The 22,241-nt window shown below is 34.8% G+C and overlaps 2 protein-coding genes across 2 annotated transcripts; both read left to right on the top strand.

Moving 5' to 3' along the window:
- The first annotated feature begins 1,824 nt into the window (after positions 1–1,824).
- Positions 1,825–7,569, top strand: LOC143233511 (uncharacterized). The gene is made up of 4 exons (XM_076469808.1): positions 1,825–2,308; positions 4,233–4,369; positions 5,575–5,723; positions 6,040–7,569. Exons 1-4 carry the CDS (start codon positions 2,012–2,014, stop codon positions 6,297–6,299), a joined length of 843 nt encoding a protein of 280 aa, XP_076325923.1. The 5' UTR covers positions 1,825–2,011; the 3' UTR covers positions 6,300–7,569.
- Positions 7,570–13,189: 5,620 nt separating this feature from the next.
- LOC143233512 (uncharacterized) lies at positions 13,190–19,786 on the top strand. The gene is made up of 4 exons (XM_076469809.1): positions 13,190–13,558; positions 15,231–15,367; positions 16,569–16,717; positions 17,035–19,786. The coding sequence occupies exons 1-4, from the start codon at positions 13,262–13,264 to the stop codon at positions 17,292–17,294; spliced, it is 843 nt and encodes a 280-aa protein (XP_076325924.1). The 5' UTR covers positions 13,190–13,261; the 3' UTR covers positions 17,295–19,786.
- The last annotated feature ends 2,455 nt before the right edge of the window (positions 19,787–22,241 follow it).

The following is a 22,241-nucleotide window of genomic DNA, read 5'->3' as shown; positions in this document are numbered from 1 at the left end:
ATATATATAAAATAACGAAATTAATTATTAGGACAGAAAACAGTTTAGTCTAAAATTATTGTCCCTTTTTTAACCGTTGATTGTTGTCTAAAGTTACAGTTTAATATCCTCGCTGGACTCGAGTGGTCACTTTTCAACCTAACTGAATTGTTTCGAAATTTAATTACTATGACTGGCTGAATTTAACTACGTTGGTTAGCTGGAAGGACAACAGAACTAATTAGAGACTATATACTTTTTGCTTGATTGGTTTATATTTGTAGGGTCACCTAGTTAATTACGACATTGTAATCTAGGACTTAAAAAGCTTTTTCTAAAAGTATCTGTTAGAAAGTTTAGGAGAGACAAACACATACTAGGAGTGGTCTCCTTTCACTTCACCTTTCCGTTGCCAGTGGACACCGTTTGTGAATCTGTAACCACAGTATCTGTCTATTGATGATAGAGAACTTTTTATAAGTGAAAATCCGCTTGTATGTTGTCGTGACAAAATGTAGGATTTAGTATGTGTTTTATTGGTAATTTTATATAGATAACACTGTACTAAACAGTGTATTACCCACTGCTACTCATTGTACTAAACAGTGTCTTACCCACTGCTACACACTTTATTAAACTCTGTCTTACACACTGTAGTAAACATTGTCTTACCCACTACTACATATTGCACCAAAGAATGTCTTAACCACTGCTATATATTGTACTAAACAGTGTCTTACCTACTGCTGCATACTGTACTAAACAATGTCTTACCTACTGCTGCATACTGTACTAAACAATGTCTTACCCACTGCTATATATGGTACTAAACAATGTCTTACCTACTGCTGCATACTGTACTAAACAATGTCTTACCCACTGCTATATATGGTACTAAACAGTGTCTTACCTACTGCTGCATACTGTACTAAACAATGTCTTACCCACTGCTACATTTTGTACTAAATGATATCTTCCACACGCTACTAAACAATAAAGTTATAAATGTCTTAAAGTATTCGTGAAGTATCTGATTTTTACACAACAAACATTCCTGTCTTTTAATCAAGACATTTTATATAATTTCTCGACTTGAATTCCAGATTTAAGCCTAAATGTTTTTGCGTCATTTACTTGCGTTTTACTATGTGTTATCTACAAAACATGAAAGATTTGTTTCTTTGTTTGTGAATTTCGCATAAAGCTACTCGAGGGCTATCTGTGCTAGCCGTCCCTAATTTAGCACTGTAAGACTAGAGGGAAGGCAGCTAGTCATCACCACCCACCGCCAACTATTGGGCTACTCTATTACCAACGAATAGTGGGATTGATCGACACATTATACACCCCCCACGGCTGGGAGGGCGAGCATGTTTAGCGCGACGCGGGCTCGAACCCGCGACTCTCGGATTACGAGTCGCACGCCTAACGCGCTAGGCCATGCCGGGCCAACATAAAAAAACAACAAAGCAAAAGACGAACCTAATCAATAATTAAACGTGTCGAAATAATCAGAATTCCAACAACGGTAGTTTAGAGGTGCAAAATAAATATTGTTTGTCATTAGAACAGAAATATATATCTAAGAAGTAAAAAATTGAATAAGCAAATATAGCACGAGCAAGTGAAAAGACAGCTGAAGATTGTATACACACATCACTCTTAAATATGCAAAAGCTCTGCTTGTTTGGACGCTACATTAACGTCAACATTTATCAAAACGTTAGCTGTGTATATCATTAAAATAATAACGAAATAAATGTGTTATAAATATATGCATAGAGATGTAATGGTTTTTCGACAAAACAAAACTAATTGTGACTTGTCCAAGTAAACACTTTTAATGCTAGTTCATACATGTGTTTGTTTTTCTTTCATACGCAGCGGAAGGTAATCGAAAATAAACTATTTAAACAACTTTGTAGTAATTATTGATGACTAATCAGCTTTCTACTCTCAGGTGACTGTTCACAATTGAAGTTTGTTTAATGTAGAACACATTGTTTGAAATCACTGTTTGATATAAGCAAATATGTCTAGGAATATTGTATTCTTGTCCTTTCAAGTCACGGTTTTCTGGTGTCTCATTACTTCTGGCACACAAATACGAAATAAAATGTTCTTTAAGAAAATCGAAGATATGCGAGGATTAATGTCCACTACACTGACAACTGACCGAACCACGCCTATTGGTTGTACTGGAGCTTGTCTAAACGACTGGCGATGCTATGGAGTAGCAGTAAGCCCTCCCTCCTCTGTACCTCAGGTGTGTGACTTATTGGGGGTAAACACAGAGATTATTTCCAGTCCTGGTTGGAAAATTTATTGGGTAAGCCATTGACCTTCAAAGAAATAAAAACTTTTATCGAATTTATTTTGAATATATTAAAACGAAAGAATTAAAAATAAAACAAATTCTAATTGAATATTGAGAAACGAAATGAGCGACCTTTAAATAATTAAAGACAAGAAAGTGCATATTATGTCCCCTTGAAAATTATTAATATATTTGTAAAATAATACATGGAAAATATGTGATAATAAATATACCAGTATTTACATCTATGTTTCACCCCACAAGAGAAAGAAATGACATCTTCAGAAAATAATGTACACAAAAATGTGAATATATTTTAGATTTTTTACCAACTATAGTGATTCAGGTGAGAGCTAATGGTATGGTTAATAAATTATATTACTATCTATATTGACATTATTTTCGCGACTTTCAGGTTAAAACCAAAAAGTTATTTCAAATCTAAATTATCTTTCTCTTCGAGAGAAGGTCGCGGGTTCGCGCCCGAGTCGCGCCAAAAAATGCTCGCCCTCCCAGCCGTGGGGCGTTATAATATACAGTCAATCCCACTTTTCGTTGGTAAAATAGTAGCCCAAGAGTTGGAGGTGGGTGGTGATGACTATCTGCCTTCCCTCTAGTTTTACACTACTAAATTAGGGACGGCTAGCACAGATAGCCCTCGACTAGCTTTATGCGAAATTCCAAAACAAACAAACAAACTTTCTCTTCGAGAGTCCTTTTTGGTTCGGCGTATTTTGCTAAAATGCCTCTCACGAGGGACTTTTATCACTCTAACCCTAGTATACCGTAATTAGGCTTAGAACATAAAGTAATGCTACTGCTATTATATTAAATCAGGATTTCTGTTGAATCGTTAGAAGATATTTTGATTTCTTCATCAGTTTCTGCAGAGAAAATAGATGTTAAACTTCACCAGTCTTTTCTTAGAAAACATGTTAGAAACTAGGTCAGAGTTCTGTGTCATCCGACCCTTTAAGTAGATCACTTTCGAGGGTTTACCACCTTTTATCAATAGCTTGTGAACGAATTAGGCTAAAAATTAATGAATCAAAATTAATAAACAAGTTTATGCTTGAACTGGTAGACAATTACAACGCGGTGAAGAAAAGCTTGTATTCAAATAGGGTCAAGCTTTTCGTTCATCTGTATACAAGTATTTAAAGAATGTTCCATGTTTGTGTTTTTGAGATTGGTAAATAAAATTTTCTTAAAATATGAACTTCTTGGAAAAGTCAAGACAGGTAGAAATTAGGCCATTCGTGTAACATTGTTTTATTGTAAAGAATAATACGCACTTAAACAAACTTATACATAAGATAAAACAGATCATTTTGTTATTGAATTAAGAACATTGAACAGTTCTCTTTAGATTACTAATAAACTTAAGAATTAGCAATCTGATTGTGTTTCGTATTAGTAGGAATCAATTTTTATTGTTTGGTTTGTTTGTTTTGAATTTCACACAAAACTACACGAGGGCTATCTGTCCTTAATCTAGCAGTGTAAGACTAGAGGGAAGGGATCTAGTCATTACCACCCACCGCCAACTCTTGGGCTACCTCTCAGTTCGAATTATCTAATACATTATCTATGACACATCTCAGTTTTAATTATCTAATACATCATTCAGTCTCCTTAGTTGATACCTATAACCAGGTGGTTAGGGCGCATGACTCGCAACATAAGGGGTGGGGGTTCGAATATCTGTCCCACCAAACAAGGAGGCTTAATAATGGTCAGTTTTATCATTCACTGGTAAAAAATAGCCTTAGAGTAAGACATCTAATCTTTCCCTATTAAATTACGCACGGCCAGCCCAGACAGCCCTCGTGTAGTTTTGTACGAAATTCAAAACAAAGCAGGCGGTATATTTTCGTCACCAACAACTCTCGATAATAAGAAGCTTCACAGTAACCTTGATTTGTTTTCTCTATAGAATAGCGAAAAGGTAACATACAGAGGTCTTTACGTGAACTCAAACTCTGGTAGTCCTACTGACCCACTGGTTTCATGGTATGCAGACTGCAATAACGACCCTAGTGGAATACAGAATGGTGTCATTGTTGCATTTTGGTAAGCCTTACAATGTTACTTTAAGTCTGACGAGTTAATATTTTACAATGGTTTACCCAGTGTTAATTACTGTAGCATTTTTACGTGCGAGCGAATTGTATGTACTTACTTATTCTCTCATGCCTAATTTTTCACAAATCCTTAACTGCCTATTCAGCCTTTAAAGATTTAAAGTAAAGCGTGAATCTTTTCTGTGCTTTGTTAATTTCCAGTTTAATAGATTTCATCCTGTTTTGTGCCAAAGCGACTTTTCTCCACAATGTGGGGAATATTTTCTTTTCAGTTTGCCGGTAGTCATTGGCGAATACTTCTTTCAGAGAGCCATCCACTTTTAAATGTCCAGTCTTAGGTGATATTCCTAAGAAGTGAGTGTTGAACGGAAGAAATTATTGTGCCAAAATGTTAAAGGTCCACTGAACTGAGAGAGAGAGAGAGAGAGAAGAAATGATCGCTTTTCTTCATCTGGTCAGTAGCAGGATGATGAATTATGTTGATACGTTTGGTTTTTACTTGTTTCAAGACGATGGTTTAATAGGGGTGATTTCCTTATCTTATTCACTCTTGTTTTCCACTTTCAGGTATTTAATATTTCCATTTCCTGTATTTAGAATTTTTTTTTGGCTATCTGCTCTGATAGTCTAAAGATTACAAGACCTATTGGTGTCTCTTTGTCACAAAATGGCGCTGAGCAATTGGAGCCATAGGTGCGCTATGAATGATATTGAAATGCATAAAGATGACGGAGGTAGTTGCACAAAAACAAGTAAAGTTGTTTTAACGCATATTTTCCTGTTTATAAGTTAATACTGATAAATTATTTTGCACCTCCAAACTTTGGTGTCGTCAGTTGTTTCTATTGAACCCAAGGGTAGGAAAGTAACTTCTGTCCACTAACTGCCTTCTGTTTAGTTCATCACAAAGCAAAGAATTCTGGTGTAGCTTGCTACGGATATCACAAGCAAACAATGAGCTAAGAATCGGTACTGGAACATGGCGTACATGGATAGCGAATTTTCTTCCTTTTCGTATAAATTTAACGCCTTAAGCTCTAAAAGTCTGGGATCAATTCTCACCATATGCATAGCGTAGATAACTCATTGGGTGGTTTTGCGCTAGAACAAAAAACACGAGAGATGTAGAAATGCCACAATTCAGTAAAAATACTCTAAGAAAGTAAAGTTTAGTTTGTTTTCGTTTGTTTTAAGGGATAACAACTTTTCGGAAGAACCTGATATAGATTACTTGAAATGTCTCCACGTTCACGACCCTGAATTACCTTTATTAGACACAACACAAGCAGAAATGTTTTCAACAAGAGAAGACTTAGTTTGTCCACCTGATCACGTGGTCACTGGTAAGTAACATCTTTATTGATAGAAGAATAAAGAAAAGAGGAAAAATGAAATAGTTGTTAGACCGCGACCTTTTTTTATTAAACACAAAAGTGAGTTTATTATAATATGTTGTCCCGAATTTATCCTAAATATTCGTAATTATTAGATAATGTTTACTTGATTAAACATATTAATTATCTAATGTAAACCTGAAGAGATGTTAGATTCACTATGTCGTAATTTTTTTATGAGTTTTAAACCATTACAAAATTCCTATAATGGACGAAGTGTTTACTTGTCTAAGGTTATTTAAATGTTTTTCTGTATATATGTTAGCCCTCCACGATGATAATAGGTACTTCCACAACATGGACTTTTTCAAGTGTGTCCACCTGATGCAACCTTGGACAGTGAACAATGCGACTTGTAAGCAGATCACAAGCACACCGAGTTTAGACGATGGACCGATTGACGATTTCAGCCAGTGGAACTTTGAATGTCCAAATCTTGGCCAGGGTTATTCAGTAGTAGTTGGCGTGTTTACAATGGATATAGACATACGTTTAACGTGTTGTAGTTTGATTCAAGCATTATAAATCATGTTTGATTCACACATCTATAACTATTGATTCACACATCTATAGGTATTAATTCACACATATATAAGTATTGATTCACACATCTATAGGTATTGATTGATTCACACATCTACAGGTATGAGGAACGATGCATCAGCACACTGCGAAATTCACTGTTTGTGTGGTAAACGATGTTAAATGACGTCTCTTTTAACCAATGTAGGCACTTAAAAGTTGAAAACTAACAAGTTCGGTACCATATGTTTTATGACTTCTGCTTGTGAAAGTTGGTACAATTAAAATGTATACATCACTTACAGACACGTTAAAGTAACGTTGTTGAAAACGTTTTTATACTTGGTGTCATGGTAACAATTTTAAGGAAGTATAAGTTCTTTTGAACCACCCTTTAACCCTGTTATCGAAAGTACGATTATTTTGTAGTTATGGTAACCATATGAAGATGTACTTTCGGTTATTGTTGAGAGTACGGTCATTTTTATTGTCACCGTAACCATATTTATATTTGACAAAGTAATCCAACAGATATCGGCAGTAAGCTTCTTAAAATTCTGAAGTGAGACAAATATTTATTGTGTACTATTTCATTTATGTTTTTTGTTGAAAAATCCCAGAGTGTGATAACGTAAACATTTAGAATTATAATAAATAATCTTTACAATATTTAAATTTGCGTCTTACTGCTATTTACTATTAAACAGTGTTTTACTGCTTAATGCTATTAAACGTCTTACTGCTGGATACTGTTAAATAATGTTTTACTACTAGACATTATTAAACAGTGTCTTGCTGCTACACATTATTAAACAGTGTCTTACTGCTACACATTATTAAACAGTGTCTTACTGCTAGATATCGTTAAACAATGTGTTACTGCTAGATACTGTTAAACAATGTCTTACTGCTAGATATCGTTAAACAATGTGTTACTGCTAGATACTGTTAAACAATGTCTTACTGCTGAATACCGTTAAACAATGTGTTACTGCTGAATACCGTTAAACAATGTGTTACTGCTATATACTATTAAACAGTGTTTTACTGCTGGATACTATTAAATAATGTGTTACTGCTTGATACTATTGAATAATGTGTTACTGCTTGATACTATTAAATAATGTGTTACTGCTTGATATTGTTAAACTATGTTTTACTGCTTGATACTATTGAATAACATTTTACTCACTGTACTCAATGATCTCTTACTGCTACACACGCTACTAAAAATGTGTCACGTCCTTTATTGACATCATTATAAAGATAACACGGTTATACTAACTTTAATGTAATGAGGAAATAAAACTTAGTTCATCAGCCTAACCTAAACTTAGACAACTTTAAAAAAAATAACGTCGGAGAACATCTTTTGGATTTACAAGTATTTAAATATTGGTATAGAAAGTTACAAATGTCTTAAAGTATTCGTGAAGTATCTGATTTTTACATAACAAACATTCCTGTCTTTTGTTCAAGACATTTTATATAATTTCTCGACTTGAATCCCAGACTTAAGCCTAAATGTTTTTGCGCATTTACTTACGTTTTACAATGTATTGTCGACGATAAAACATGGAAAAAACAATTAGTTTAAAATCGTATACACACGTCACCATTATATATTTAAAACCTTTTCTTGTTCAGACGCCATGTTAATGTCAACATTTATGAAAACATTAGTTGGGTACATAATTAAAATAATAACAACTATGAAATAGAATACACTGGAGTTCTAATGGCTTTTAGACAAAACTGTAAACTACTTGTGACTTGTCTGATTAAACACTGATTTACTGTTAGTTGTCTAACATATTATTTGTTTTAATTCCACGTAAAATGGAAAGTAATGGATAATAAGTTATTCTAAAAGACTCTACAGTAATCATGATTGACTCCAATTCAATTTTCTGCTCTCAGTTTACTGTTCAGAATTGAAGTTTATTTGGTGCGAAACACGTTGTTTGAGATCCTTGTTTGATATGAGCAAATATGTCTAGGAATATTGTATTCCTGTCCTTTCAAGTCGGCCCGGCAAGGCCAGGTAGTTAAAGCACTCGAGTTGTAATTCGAGGGGCGCGGGTTCGAGTCCCCGTCACACCAAACATGCCCTTTCAACCGTGGGGGCCTTATAATGCTTCGGCCAATCCACTATTCGTTGGTAAATTAATAGCCCAGGAGTTGACGGTGGGTAGTGATGAATAGTTGCCTTCCCCCTCGTTTTTTACTGCCAAATTAGAGAGAGTTGGCACAGATAGCCCTCGTGTAACTTTGCACGAAATTCAAAACAAACAATTCGTTTCAAGTCACGGTTTTCTGTTTGCTTACTACTCAACACACACAAACACATTTATCAGTGGTAATTTTGTGGACAAACCTTGGGTTCGATCACTCGTAACTGACAGAGTGGAGATCGGCCAATATGTAGTTTTTCACTAACAGCAACAACTGTACATAAAAAAAATAAAAAAAATCGAAGATTAACTTTCGTTACATTGTTCACTCCCTAGCTATTTCTTGTCTGATCTCAAGTACTTTATGGACTGACAGTGAGCTCTCTTCATCGAGGGTCATGTAACCTACTGGGGGTGAAGGTTCATGTTATCAACAGTCTTCGTTGGATTAATCTGAACTTTTGTTTTCATTATTTTAGTAGTTGATGTTTTATCAAGAAATGCAAGTTTCGGATTTTTAAACGGAAAGAATTAGATTTTTTTCTTTCTTAATTTAAGAGTGAAAAACGAAAACTGAGTCACGGTTTACAAACTACAGTGTTTCAGTTGAGAGACAATGGTACAGTTGTCTATTTCCTTAAGGAACTGTTAATGCTCAAAACGTTTCATCTGCTGGCCACGGTTTCAAATTCTCGTCTTACCATGCAATATCACCCTTTCAGCCATGAGAGCGTTATATACTTACTATTAATCCCATCATTTGTAGGAAGTGCCGGACCGTTTGTAGGCCCTACTAGCCGTAAAAGTTAAACCAAGGATTAATTTTTAAGAAAAAGTTTTACGGATCCATAATTTCCAAAGGCTCTCGGCGCTGTGCCTAATAACTAATCCGGCCGTGTCTGTTGCTAAATGAGTAGTCTATGAGTTGGCAGTGGACAGTGATGAATAGCTGCTTTTTCTCTAGTCTTACACTGTAAATTAGGGACGGGTAGCACCGATAGCCCTTGCGTAGCTTTGAGCGAAACTCAATCCAAATCTGAAACGTTCATACATGCTGTCATTATCCGATTTTTGGTTCCAAAAGAGTTGTCTAAAAGCTGATCTATATTGAGTACTTTATTGGTTAGGCTTGTTTGAAGGGACAGTTTGGGACTTTGAATTATCACTCTAATATGCAGCAATGGTGCTAAGACTAGTTAGTAATACGGTTGCTAATAGATCATCAAGTTTCTAGTGGGAAAGCATGTTATAGAGAGTGTTTTGTTTCAACCCTCCATTAAATTAGTCCACTACACCTTTAAAACGCTTCCGTGATGAGTGAAGTCAAATAGTTAAATTTAAACTTTCTCAATATTGAGAATTTGATGCTTGAACTGATAAAGATGTATAAATCAATGGCTAAATAATTTCCATTCAAATCGGGTTTGACCTGATTAATAATCATAATTCTGTTTCCGGAATGTCCATCATAAGATGTTAGTAGTCTTTGAAATGTATGATGTTTACTCTCACAATCTTTATTTTTCCAGACTACTTTTTATACTAACATTATCAGATGATAAAAATTTAACATTTTATAGCAATGATGAATTGTCACTCCAAACAAAAGACACTATACTTATCAGTTTAAATCGGGACTGGACCTGGCCTTGTGAACTTTTTCAACCTTTGTTGACTTTTGAACCTTTACGGTTCATCCATAATGTCCTAATAAACTATTCTGAGCAGATATGGGTGCTCGAGTCTGTAATCGCACACACTTAGACCCACCCATATCAAGTATTGGTTGTTGAGCCAACACACGTAGTCCTCTCCATTGTTTCTAGGCAGCTGTAGAAAAATTATGATGAAATAAAGACAAGAAGAAATAATCGAATCCCTGGTGGTATTTCTCATAATCATACAAGTGTTTGATCATCGTAATAAGGCCCGGCATGGCCAAGCGTGTTAAGGCGTGCGACTCGTAATCTGAGGGTCGCGGGTTCGCATCCCCGTCGCGCCAAACATGGTCGCCCTTTCAGCCGTAGGGGCGTTATAATGTTACGGGCAATCCAACTATTCGTTGATAAAAGAGTATCCCAAGAGATGACGGTGAGTGGTGATGACTAGTTGCCTTCCCTCTAGTCTTACACTGCTAAATTAGGGACGGCTATCACAGATAGCTCTCGAGTAGCTTTGTGCGAAATTCAAAAACAAACAATCATCGTAATAAAATTCGAAATATCTAGACAATAAATATTATTATTAAAAACAATAATAGTTCCCTCTAAACTGGGGAGGCAGATGGACAGCTCACATGGTGTGAGTAGGTGAAGGTTTGACAAATAGAAGGAAATCTGTGCAATGTAAATTAAAAAAGGGCTTCAAGAAGAAATATTTATTTTTACTAAGGAATGTTTTCATTAATACTACAGACAATTGTCTGTAGTATAAGATTTTATGTCAGCTTGGTGCAAAGTAACGCACCAAGTACCTGATCAAGGTAACGCACTGACTCTTCAAATTAATTGATTGATTAAAATAATATCAAGTTCTTACTTAGTAAAGATTTTAAAAGTTGAATATAACTCCATAGAATTGCTTATACAACCTCATATCACAGATATATATATATATATATAAAATAACGAAATTAATTATTAGGACAGAAAACAGTTTAGTCTAAAATTATTGTCCCTTTTTTAACCGTTGATTATTGTCTAAAGTTACAGTTTAATTTCCTCGCTGGACTCGAGTGGTCACTTTTCAACCTAACTGAATTGTTTCGAAATTTAATTACTATGACTGGCTGAATTTAACTACGTTGGTTAGCTGGAAGGACAACAGAACTAATCAGAGATTATATACTTTTTGCTTGATTGGTTTATATTTGTAGGGTCACCTAGTTAATTACGACATTGTAATCTAGGACTTAAAGCTTTTTCCTAAAAGTTTCTGTTGGAAAGTTCAGGAGAGACAGACACATACTAGGAGTGGTCTCCTTTCACTTCACCTTTCCGTTGCCAGTGGACACCGTTTGTGAATCTGTAACCTCAGTAGCTGTCTATCGATGATAGAGAACTTTTTATAAGTGAAAATCCGCTTGTATATCGTCGTGACAAAATGTAGGATTTAGTATGTGTTTTATTGGTATTTTTATACAGGTAACACTGTACTAAACAGTGTCTTACCCACTGCTACTCATTGTACTAAACAGTGTCTTACCCACTGCTACACACTTTATTAAACTCTGTCTTACACACTGTAGTAAACATTGTCTTACCCACTACTACATATTGTACTAAACAATGTCTTAACCACTGCTATATATTGTACTAAACAGTGTCTTACCCACTGCTATATATGGTACTAAACAATGTCTTACCTACTGCTGCATACTGTACTAAACAATGTCTTACCCACTGCTATATATGGTACTAAACAGTGTCTTACCTACTGCTGCATACTGTACTAAACAATGTCTTACCCACTGTAGTAAACATTGTCTTACCCCCTACTACATACTGTACTAAACAATGTCTTACCCACTGCTATATATGGTACTAAACAGTGTCTTACCTATTGCTGCATACTGTACTAAACAGTGTCTTACCTACTGCTGCATACTGTACTAAACAATGTCTTACCTACTGCTGCATACTGTACTAAACAATGTCTTACCCACTGTAGTAAACATTGTCTTACCCACTACTACATACTGTACTAAACAATGTCTTACCTACTGCTACATACTGTACTAAACAATGTCTTACCCACTACTACATACTGTACTAAACAGTGTCTTACCTACTGCTACATACTGTACTAAACAATGTCTTACCCACTGCTATATATGGTACTAAACAATGTCTTACCTACTGCTACATACTGTACTAAACAATGTCTTACCCACTACTACATACTGTACTAAACAGTGTCTTACCTACTGCTGCATACTGTACTAAACTCTGTCTTACCCACTGCTATATATGGTACTAAACAGTGTATTACCTACTGCTGCATACTGTACTAAATGATATCTTCCACACGCTACTAAACAATAAAGTTATAAATGTCTTAAAGTATTCGTGAAGTATCTGATTTTTACATAACAAACATTTCTGTCTTTTATTCAAGACATTTTATATAATTTCTCGACTTGAATTCCAGATTTAAGCCTAAATGTTTTTGCGTCATTTACTTGCGTTTTACAATGTGTTATCTACAAAACATGAAAGAACAACAAAGCAAAAGACGAACCTAATCAATTATTAAACGTTTCGAAATAATCAGAATTCCAACAACGGTAGTTTAGAGGTGCAAAATAAACATTGTTTGTCATTAGAACAGAAATATATATCTAAGAAGTAAAAAATTGAATAAGCAAATAAAGCACGAGCAAGTGAAAAGACAGCTGAAGATTGTATACACACATCACTATTAAATATGCAAAAGCTCTGCTTGTTTGGACGCTACATTAACGTCAACATTTATCAAAACGTTAGCTGTGTATATCATTAAAATAATAACGAAATAAATGTGTTATAAATATATGCATAGAGATGTAATGGTTTTTCGACAAAACAAAACTAATTGTGACTTGTCCAAGTAAACACTGTTTTAATGCTAGTTCATACATGCGTTTGATTTTCTTTCATACGCAACGGAAGGTAATCGAAAATAAACTATTTAAACAACCTTGTAGTAATTATTTATGACTAATCAGCTTTCTACTCTCAGGTGACTGTTCACAATTGTAGTTTGTTTAATGTAGAACACATTGTTTGAAATCACTGTTTGATATAATCAAATATGTCTAGGAATATTGTATTCCTGTCCTTTCAAGTCACGGTTTTCTGGTGTCTTATTACTTCTGGCACACAAATACGAAATAAAATACTCTTTAAGAAAATCGAAGATATGCGAGGATTAATGTCCACTACACTGACAACTGTCCGAACCACGCCTATTGGTTGTACTGGAGCTTGTCTCAACGACTGGCGATGCTATGGAGTAGCAGTAAGCCCTCGCTCCTCGAAACCTCAGGTGTGTGACTTACTGGGGGTAAACACAGAGATTATTTCCAGTCCTGGTTGGAAAATTTATTGGGTAAGCCATTGACCTTCGAAGAAATAAAAACTTTTATCGAATTTATTTTGAATATATTAAAACGAAAGAATTAAAAATAAAACAAATTCTAATTGAATATTGAGAAACGAAATGAGCGACCTTTAAACAATTAAAGGCAAGAAAGTGCATATTATGTCCCCTTGAAAATTATTAATATATTTGTAAAATAATATATGGAAAATATGTGATAATACATATACCAGTATTTACATCTATGTTTTACCCCACAACAGAAAGAAATGACATCTTCAGAAAATAATGTACACAAAATTGTGAATATATTTTAGATTTTTTACCAACTATAGTGATTCAGGTATCTTACTATCTTGAAACTTTATTAACATTATCCTCGCGACTTTCAGGTTAAAAATAAAAAGTTATTTCAAATCTGAATTATCTTTCTCTTCGAGAGTCCTTTTTGGTTCGGCGTATTTTGCTATAATGCCTCTCACGAGGGTCCTTTATCACTCTAACCCTAGTATACCGTAATTAGGCTTGGAATATATAGTAATGCTACTGCTATTAAATTAAATCGGGATTTCTGTTGAATCGTTAGAAGATATTTTGATTTATTCATCAGTTTCTGCAGAGAAAATAGGTGTTAAACTTCACCAGTCTTTTCTGAGAAAACATGTTAGAAACTAGGTCAGAGTTCTGTGTCATCCGACCCTTTAAGTAGATCACTTTCGAGGTTTTACCACCTTTTATCAATAGCTTGTGAACGAATTAGGCTAAAAATTAATGAATCAAAATTAATAAACAAGTTTTTGCTTGAACTGGTAGACAATTACAACGCGGTGAAGAAAAGCTTGTATTCAAATAGGGTCAAGCTTTTCGTTCATCTGTATACAAGTATTTAAAGAATGTTCCATGTTTGTGTTTTTGAGATGGGTAAATAAAATGTTCTGAAAATATGAACTTCTTGGAAAAGTCAAGACAGGTAGAAATTAGGCCATTCGTGTAACATTGTTTTATTGTAAAGAATAATACGCACTTCGATGGTAAATGTATTAAACAAACTTATACATAAGATAAAACAGATCATATTGTTATTGAATTAAGAACATTGAACAGTTCTCTTTAGATTACTAATAAACTTGAGAATTAGCAATCTGATTGTGTTTCGTATTAGTAGGAATCAATTTTTATTGTTTGGTTTGTTTGTTTTGAATTTCACACAAAACTACACGAGGGCTATCTGTCCTTAATCTAGCAGTGTAAGACTAGAGGGAAGGGATCTAGTCATTACCACCCACCGCCAACTCTTGGGCTACCTCTCAGTTCGAATTATCTAATACATTATCTATGACACATCTCAGTTCTAATTATCTAATACATCATTCAGTCTCCTTAGTTGATACCTATAACCAGGTGGTTAGGGCGCATGACTCGCAGCATAAGGGGTGGGGGTTCGAATATCTGTTCCACTAAACAAAGAGGCTTAATAATGGTCAGTTTTATCATTCAGTGGTAAAAAATAGCCTTAGAGTTAGACATCTAATCTTTCCCTATTAAATTATGGACGGACAGCCCAGACAGCCCTCGTGTAGTTTTGTACGAAATTCAAAACAAAGCAGGCGGTATATTTTCGTCACCAACAACTCTCGATAATAAGAAGCTTCACAGTAACCTTGATTTGTTTTCTCTATAGAATAGCGAAAAGGTAACATACAGAGGTCTTTACGTGAACTCAAACTCTGGTAGTCCTACTGACCCACTGGTTTCATGGTATGCAGACTGCAATAATGACCCTAGTGGAATACAGAATGGTGTCATTGTGGCATTTTGGTAAGCCTTACAATGTTACTTTAAGTCTGACGAGTTAATATTTTACAATGGTTTACCCAGTGTTAATTACTGTAGCATTTTTACGTGCGAGCGAATTGTATGTACTTATTTATTCTCTCATACCTAATTTTTCACAAATCCTTAACTGCCTATTTAGCCTTTAAAGGTTTAAAGTAAAGCGTGAATCTTTTCTGTGCTTTGTTAATTTCCAGTTTAATAGATTTCATCCTGTTTTGTGCCAAAGCGACTTTTCTCCACAATGTGGCGAATATTTTCTTTTCAGTTTGCCGGTAGTCATTGGCGAATACTTCTTTCAGAGAGCCACCCACTTTTAAATGTCCAGTCTTAAGTGATATTCTTAAGAAGTGGGTGTTGAACGGAAGAAATTATTGTGCCAAAATGTTAAAGGTCCACTGAACTGAGAGAGAGAGAGAAGAAATGATCGCTTTTCTTCATCTGGTCAGTAGCAGGATGATGAATTATGTTGATACGTTTGGTTTTTACTTGTTTCAAGACGATGGTTTAATATGGTTGATTTCCTTATCTTGTTCACTCTTAATTTCCACTTTCAGGTATTTAATATTTCCATTTCTTGTATTTAGATTTTTTTTTGGCTATCTGCTCTGATAGTCTAAACATTACAAGACCTATTGCTGGTGACTCGTTGTCACAAAATGGCGCTGAGCAATTGGAGCCATAGGTGCGCTATGAATGATATTGAAATGCATAAAGATGACGGAAGTGGTTGCACAGAAACAAGTAAAGTTCTTTTAACGCATATTTTCCTGTTTATAAGTTAATACTGATAAATTATTTTGCACCTCCAAACTTTGGTATCGTCAGTTGTTTCTATTGAACCCAAGGGTAGGAAAGTAACTTCTGTCCACTAACTGCCTTCTGTTTAGTTCATCACAAAGCAAAGAATTCTGGTGTAGCTTGCTACGGATATCACAAGCAAACAATGAGCTAAGAATCGGTACTGGAACATGGCATACATGGATAGCGAATTTTCTTCCTTTTCGTATAAATTTAACGCCTTAAGCTCTAAAAGTCTGGGATCAATCCTCACCATATGCATAGCGTAGATAACTCATTGGGTGGTTTTGCGCTAGAACAAAAAACACGAGAGATGTAGAAATGCCACAATTCAGTAAAAATACTCTAAGAAAGTAAAGTTTAGTTTGTTTTCGTTTGTTTTAAGGGATAACAACTTTTCGGAAGAACCTGATATAGATTACTTGAAATGTCTACACGTTCACGACCCTGAATTACCTTTATTAGACACAACACAAGCAGAAATGTTTTCAACAAGGGAAGACTTAGTTTGTCCAACTGATCACGTGGTCACTGGTAAGTAACATCTTTATTGATAGAAGAATAAAGAAAAGAGGAAAAATGAAATAGTTGTTAGACCGCGACTTTTTATTTATTAAACACAAAAGTGAGTTTATTATAATATGTTGTCCCGAATGTATCTTAAATATTCGTAATTATTAGATAATGTTTACTTGATTAAACATATTAATTATCTAATGTAAACCTGAAGAGAAGTTAGATTCACTATGTCGTAATTTTTTTATGAGTTTTAAACCATTACGAAATTCCTATAATGAACGAAGTGTTTACTTGTCTAAGGTTATTTAAATGTTTTTCTGTATATATGTTAGCCCTCCACGATGATAATTGGTACTTCTCCAACATGGACTACTTCAAGTGTGTCCATCTGATGCAACCTTGGACAGTGAACAACGCGACTTGTAAGCAGATCACGAGCACACCGAGTTTAGAGGATGGACCGATTGACGATTTCAGCCAGTGGAACTTTGAATGTCCAAATCTTGACCAGGGTTATTCAGTAGTAGTTGGCGTGTTTACAATGGATATAGACATACGTTTAACGTGTTGTAGTTTGATTCAAGCATTATAAATCATGTTTGATTCACACATCTATAGGTATTAATTCACACATCTATAAGTATTTATTCACACATCTATAGGTATTAATTCACGCGTCTACATGTATTGATTTACACATCTACAAGTATTGATTGATTCACACATCTACAGGTATGGGGAACGATGCATCAGCACACTTGTTATTCACTAATTTTAGTAAGCGCAAAATGACAGTGTTTTTCGTGAAAGCTGAGTACATTTTATTCAATAAGTAGACTGGCGTTTTAAAATTTGTCCCATAGATGGAGACATTAACAAAATAAAACATTTGTTTATTACTACGAATTTTTGTTTCTGTTATCGTAAATTTGCACATAAAATAATTACGAAGTGTTTGCTGAAGGGATGGAATCGAATCTCGAATTTTACCATTATAATTCCTAAAACTCAGCGCTAGTCCAAATGAGAGGACAAAATTTTCCAACTCTGTCCAACCTATCCCATTTTCTAGAGTAAAATTGTACAATAATTTAATGAAGACAGAGGTAACTTTGTTCAAAAACTAGGTATTCGGATTTTAGACAAAATAGTAAAGCTATGACATTATTCCTATTAACCAGTTCCTACTGTCAAATTAATTAATCCAAGACCCACAGTGACGTGTTTCATAGTTAACTTATTATTCACTGCTACAATAATAAATTGGAGACTCATAATAACAGAAACTCTGAAGTGATTGATTCCTATAGATCTTATTCATGAAATACCATACTTTCTGTGAAATCGTTTTTGGAGACTTTAATGGAACTGTGTAGTGTATGTAGTTTTGGGGAATAACTCAGGAAAGATATTTTTTCATGAAACTTATTAGATCACGTAAAAGCTACAGCGGATATCCATATTTTGAAATTATTGGTTTGTGATGCTAACAGTATTTTTCAATACGAGCATGGCTGTGTGGAGCGTCTGAAATTAGGGAGTCCAGAAACACACCGTATCTGCAGTCAACTTCTTTACATAATGTTGGTAGAACGTTAGGACCTCTTCTTTGCTTTTTGTCAGAATATTAGAGAGCAGTGTTTAATTTTTTCGTATTTTGTGCCATTGGTTAGATTCGCTATCACTGGTAAAATGTCTTTAATTCAGGATTTAGAAGAAATATATGAGCTAAAATGATTAAGAGAACCCGGTTAAAGAAAATCCATTGTCACCCCAGTAACAAGGGCTTTCAAAGTACTATGAGAAGGGATTATGTCGAGTTTGATAGCCAAGATTTCTAAAACACATCTAGATCTTCTTTTATACGAAGCTCACCAGATGTAACTTGAAGATGATGGCAAGTCTTATGAGGAATAACCACCTTTATTGGATGGATGGATCATAACCATAGGGTCTTTATACTGAATTATTTTCCCTATTAAGGAATATTACAGTTATATAGAACAGTTAAAACCATTAAGACACACAGTGTCGAATTGAGGGGGATAAGACCCCTTCCGTACAAAGGCATGGCATACCAGGAGCCATATTGTTTATTGTCAAATTCAGCGAGATTAAACCTTTTCACAACAGTAGGGACTTACTATCAAACTGTGGGGGATTATGTCCCTTTAGTGATGACAGTCAGTGTTTAACAACTTTACAATGGTAGATCAACAGCCATTTTATTTTTAAGATAAAACATTTACTAGGCAGACATATGTCTGGACACGTTGGAGAACTTTGTCGTTTTTATTATGGGGTCATTTGGTCTTTGGACTCTATGTAACACTTGAGTTTGATGTTTGACTCGTTCCCTCTCACGTGTCGTGTCAGTGACATATAGCAAAGCGAAATTCACTGTATGTGTGGTAAATGATGTTAAATGACGTCTCTTTTAACCAATGTATGTACTTAAAAGTTGAAAACTAACAAGTTCGGTGCAATATGTTTCAAGCCTTCTGCTTGTGAAAGTTGGTACAATTCAAATGTATACATCACTTACAGACACGTTAAAGTAACGTTGTTGAAATCGTTTTTATACTTGGTGTCATGGTAATAATTTTAAGGAAGTATAAGTTCATTTGGGCCACCCTTTTAACCCTATTGTCGAAAGTACGATTATTTTTGTTGTCATGGTAACCATATGAAGATATGCTTTCGGTTATTGTTGAGAGTACGGTTATTTTTATTGTCACCGTAACCATGTTTATATTTGACAAAGTAACCCAACGGATATCGGCAGTAAGCTTCTTATAATTCTGGAGTAAGTTAAATATTTATTGTGTACTATTTTATTTATGTTTTTTGTTGAAAAATCCCAGAGTGTGATAACGTAAACGTTTAGAATGATAATAAATAATCTTTACAATATTTAAATTTGCGTCGAAAGCACAGTTTTGTTGAATTGGGCAGAAAATTTAATTCAGTTATTTAAAACCAAATTCACTTAGATCAATAAATATTCAGAAGCAACAGCAACACCAGAAGTTTGCTGTAGATTTATTTTATTATTATGTTTCAAGTTTTAAAATGTTGAATATTAAAGTGTCATTGTTTCTGTACATACAGTACAGTGTAGTGTGAATAAAATAATACAGATTTATGGATTAAACGTTTTGGTTTTGTTATACTTTTTAGTAGGCATTTGGACAACAGATATATAACTAAGACACACCGTCTCTCTACGTACCAAATTTCAACCATATTCTTTATTGTGAGTTTTTTCTTATAATAAAGCTACAGAAAAGAATCAAACCCCTGATTTTAGTATTGTAAATCCGAAGACTTACCACTGTCCCAGGAGGGAGCTCCTTTATAACAAACAAAACTTAACTTCAAATAATTTGTTTTCCTCAACAGTGAACAAAAAAACTTTTTCCTTCAGTCGATCTTTTTTCAAATTCGGTAAATAACTAAAGTATTATCAGAGATATGAGAGCAAATAAGCAATCATTATGCTAACATATCGCAAAATTTTGCGCTCGTCTGCAGAACTATCGTGCTATTCGATTGCGATTAAATTTGCTTATCGTTCGTTAGGGCATTTTTGAAAGTGGACAGTTTCTACTTTGATAAAAACGTACGCAAGATCCGGGAATTATGAACCGAAAACCGCCATCATGTAAACATTTTCACATAATGTTTACGTAATACTTTGAATCAGATTTCAAACAAATAAAACACTCCCGGTAGGTGGCTATCTTCGTATCTGGGATATATAATATCATTTTAGCTGCTACTTACAATGAACTTATCTGTCTGAAAATTCATTCATAATTAATATATTATGATAAATTAATAAATTATAATATAATTATTTCATAATTAATATAATCAATTTATATTAATTTGTAGCTGCTCAGCGTCCTCTGGTGTTACTCAGTGTACTGGTGCTTTCAAATGTTCTCAGGTTAACGAACTTCTTAAGGTTTTGTCAAAACTACCGGCATTTTGAGGTGTTACTAAGTATTAAAATGGTGATAAATCTTATATCCTATAACAAACTCTATCAGTTTGTTTGCAAACTTATAAACTTTCATTGCTAGGAAACCAGATTCTGTCGAATGAGACTTAGTCAGACTGAATATAAAATAGTTTCACTTTATTTCCACTTTAATACCTGCAAGAGTCTGACAGATTCAACGTCATTCAGACAGAACATCCTTCTTATAGCTATAAAATTATATGGTTAGGGCTAAGAACTCGAGTCAGTGAGGAGATATTGAATACTATTTAATTACCAATAAAACTACAGTCATAATAATTATTTTACCAGGTTGGTCACAGGTCTACTGGTTTCACTGTCTAGGCTTAGTGCTATTACAAAACCAAGTGTTTGGATTGGTACGTATTTAAAATATGAATGATAAAAAAGTGAAATCGTGCGGGTAAGAATCAGACAGATGTTACCAAAAGTATTCTGTTGCTGAGTAACGTGACAGAACATTAATCTGATTGGAGTATAAAACAACTGTAATCAAACTACCATAAACCAGTTTCCACACACTGACATTTGTTATTGTAGTTAATAATAAAAATAACAGACATACGAAACAAATACAGAACCTAAAGTGACACAAATGTTATGAAATGTTGAGTGGAACGCTTCATAATTACATAGTTTTCAGGGCCCAGCATGACCTAGCGCGTTAAAGCGTGCGCTTCGTAATCTGAGGGTCGCGGGTTCGCGCCCGAGTCGCGCCAAACATGCTTGCCCTCCCAGCCGTGGGGGCGTTATAATGTCACGGTCAATCCCACTATTCGTTGGTACAAGAGTAGCCCAAGAGTTGGCGGTGGGTGGTGATGACTAGCTGCCTTCCCTCTAGTCTTACACTGCTAAATTAGGGACGGCTAGCACAGATAGCCCACGAGTAGCTTTGTGCGAAATTCCAAAACAAACAAACAATACATAGTTTTCATTTGGAAGCTTCCTATACAACGGCGACATCTATACAGCTATTTAGCATGGCCAGATGGGTTAAAGCATTCGACTCGTAATCTGAGGGTCGCGGGTTCGAATCCCCGTCGCACCAAACATGCTCGCCCTATCAGCCGTGAGGGCGTTAAAATGTGACGTAAAATCCCATTTGGTAAAAGAGTAGCCCAAGAGTTGGCGATGGGTGGTGATGACTAGCTGCCTTCTCCTTAGTCTTACACTGCTAAATTAGGGACGGGTAACGAAGATTGCTCTCGTGTAGTTTTGCGCGAAATTAAAAAAAAATTCTAAGTGATAAAGTTCATGGTCAAAACGAAAATTTCCTAGAAATTTAAGTCCATTGTTCAGTATCTAACTTTTACATAAGAAATATTCATGACTCATATTTAGTAAGTTAATGAGTTTCTTAAACGGAATGTCAAACTTAAACCTAAATGTACTTTTGTTTGTCAGTTGTTTGTATTACAAAAACGATATCGACGTTAAAACATGAAACACGTTAACGATAAGTAGAGTAAACATATCGCCAGTAAAAAAGTAAACACTTCCTATTTGGATATC

The sequence above is a fragment of the Tachypleus tridentatus genome, chromosome 12 (assembly GCF_004210375.1).
Source record: "Tachypleus tridentatus isolate NWPU-2018 chromosome 12, ASM421037v1, whole genome shotgun sequence".
Taxonomy (NCBI): domain Eukaryota; kingdom Metazoa; phylum Arthropoda; class Merostomata; order Xiphosura; family Limulidae; genus Tachypleus; species Tachypleus tridentatus.
This window is presented reverse-complemented; position numbering and strand designations above follow the sequence as displayed.

What these genes read in the sequence shown, in the direction of transcription:
- LOC143233511 (XM_076469808.1), top strand. Translation starts at nt 2,012, where the DNA reads ATGTCTAGGAATATTGTATTCTTGTCCTTTCAAGTCACGGTTTTCTGG. An exon ending in GGTGTCATTGTTGCATTTTG is followed by an intron (nt 4,370 to 5,574) that starts GTAAGCCTTACA and finishes GTTTGTTTTAAG; the next exon opens with GGATAACAACTTTTCGGAAG. An exon ending in ACCTGATCACGTGGTCACTG is followed by an intron (nt 5,724 to 6,039) that starts GTAAGTAACATC and finishes TATATATGTTAG; the next exon opens with CCCTCCACGATGATAATAGG.
- LOC143233512 (XM_076469809.1), top strand. Translation starts at nt 13,262, where the DNA reads ATGTCTAGGAATATTGTATTCCTGTCCTTTCAAGTCACGGTTTTCTGG. An exon ending in CTGGTTGGAAAATTTATTGG is followed by an intron (nt 13,559 to 15,230) that starts GTAAGCCATTGA and finishes TTTTCTCTATAG; the next exon opens with AATAGCGAAAAGGTAACATA. An exon ending in GGTGTCATTGTGGCATTTTG is followed by an intron (nt 15,368 to 16,568) that starts GTAAGCCTTACA and finishes GTTTGTTTTAAG; the next exon opens with GGATAACAACTTTTCGGAAG.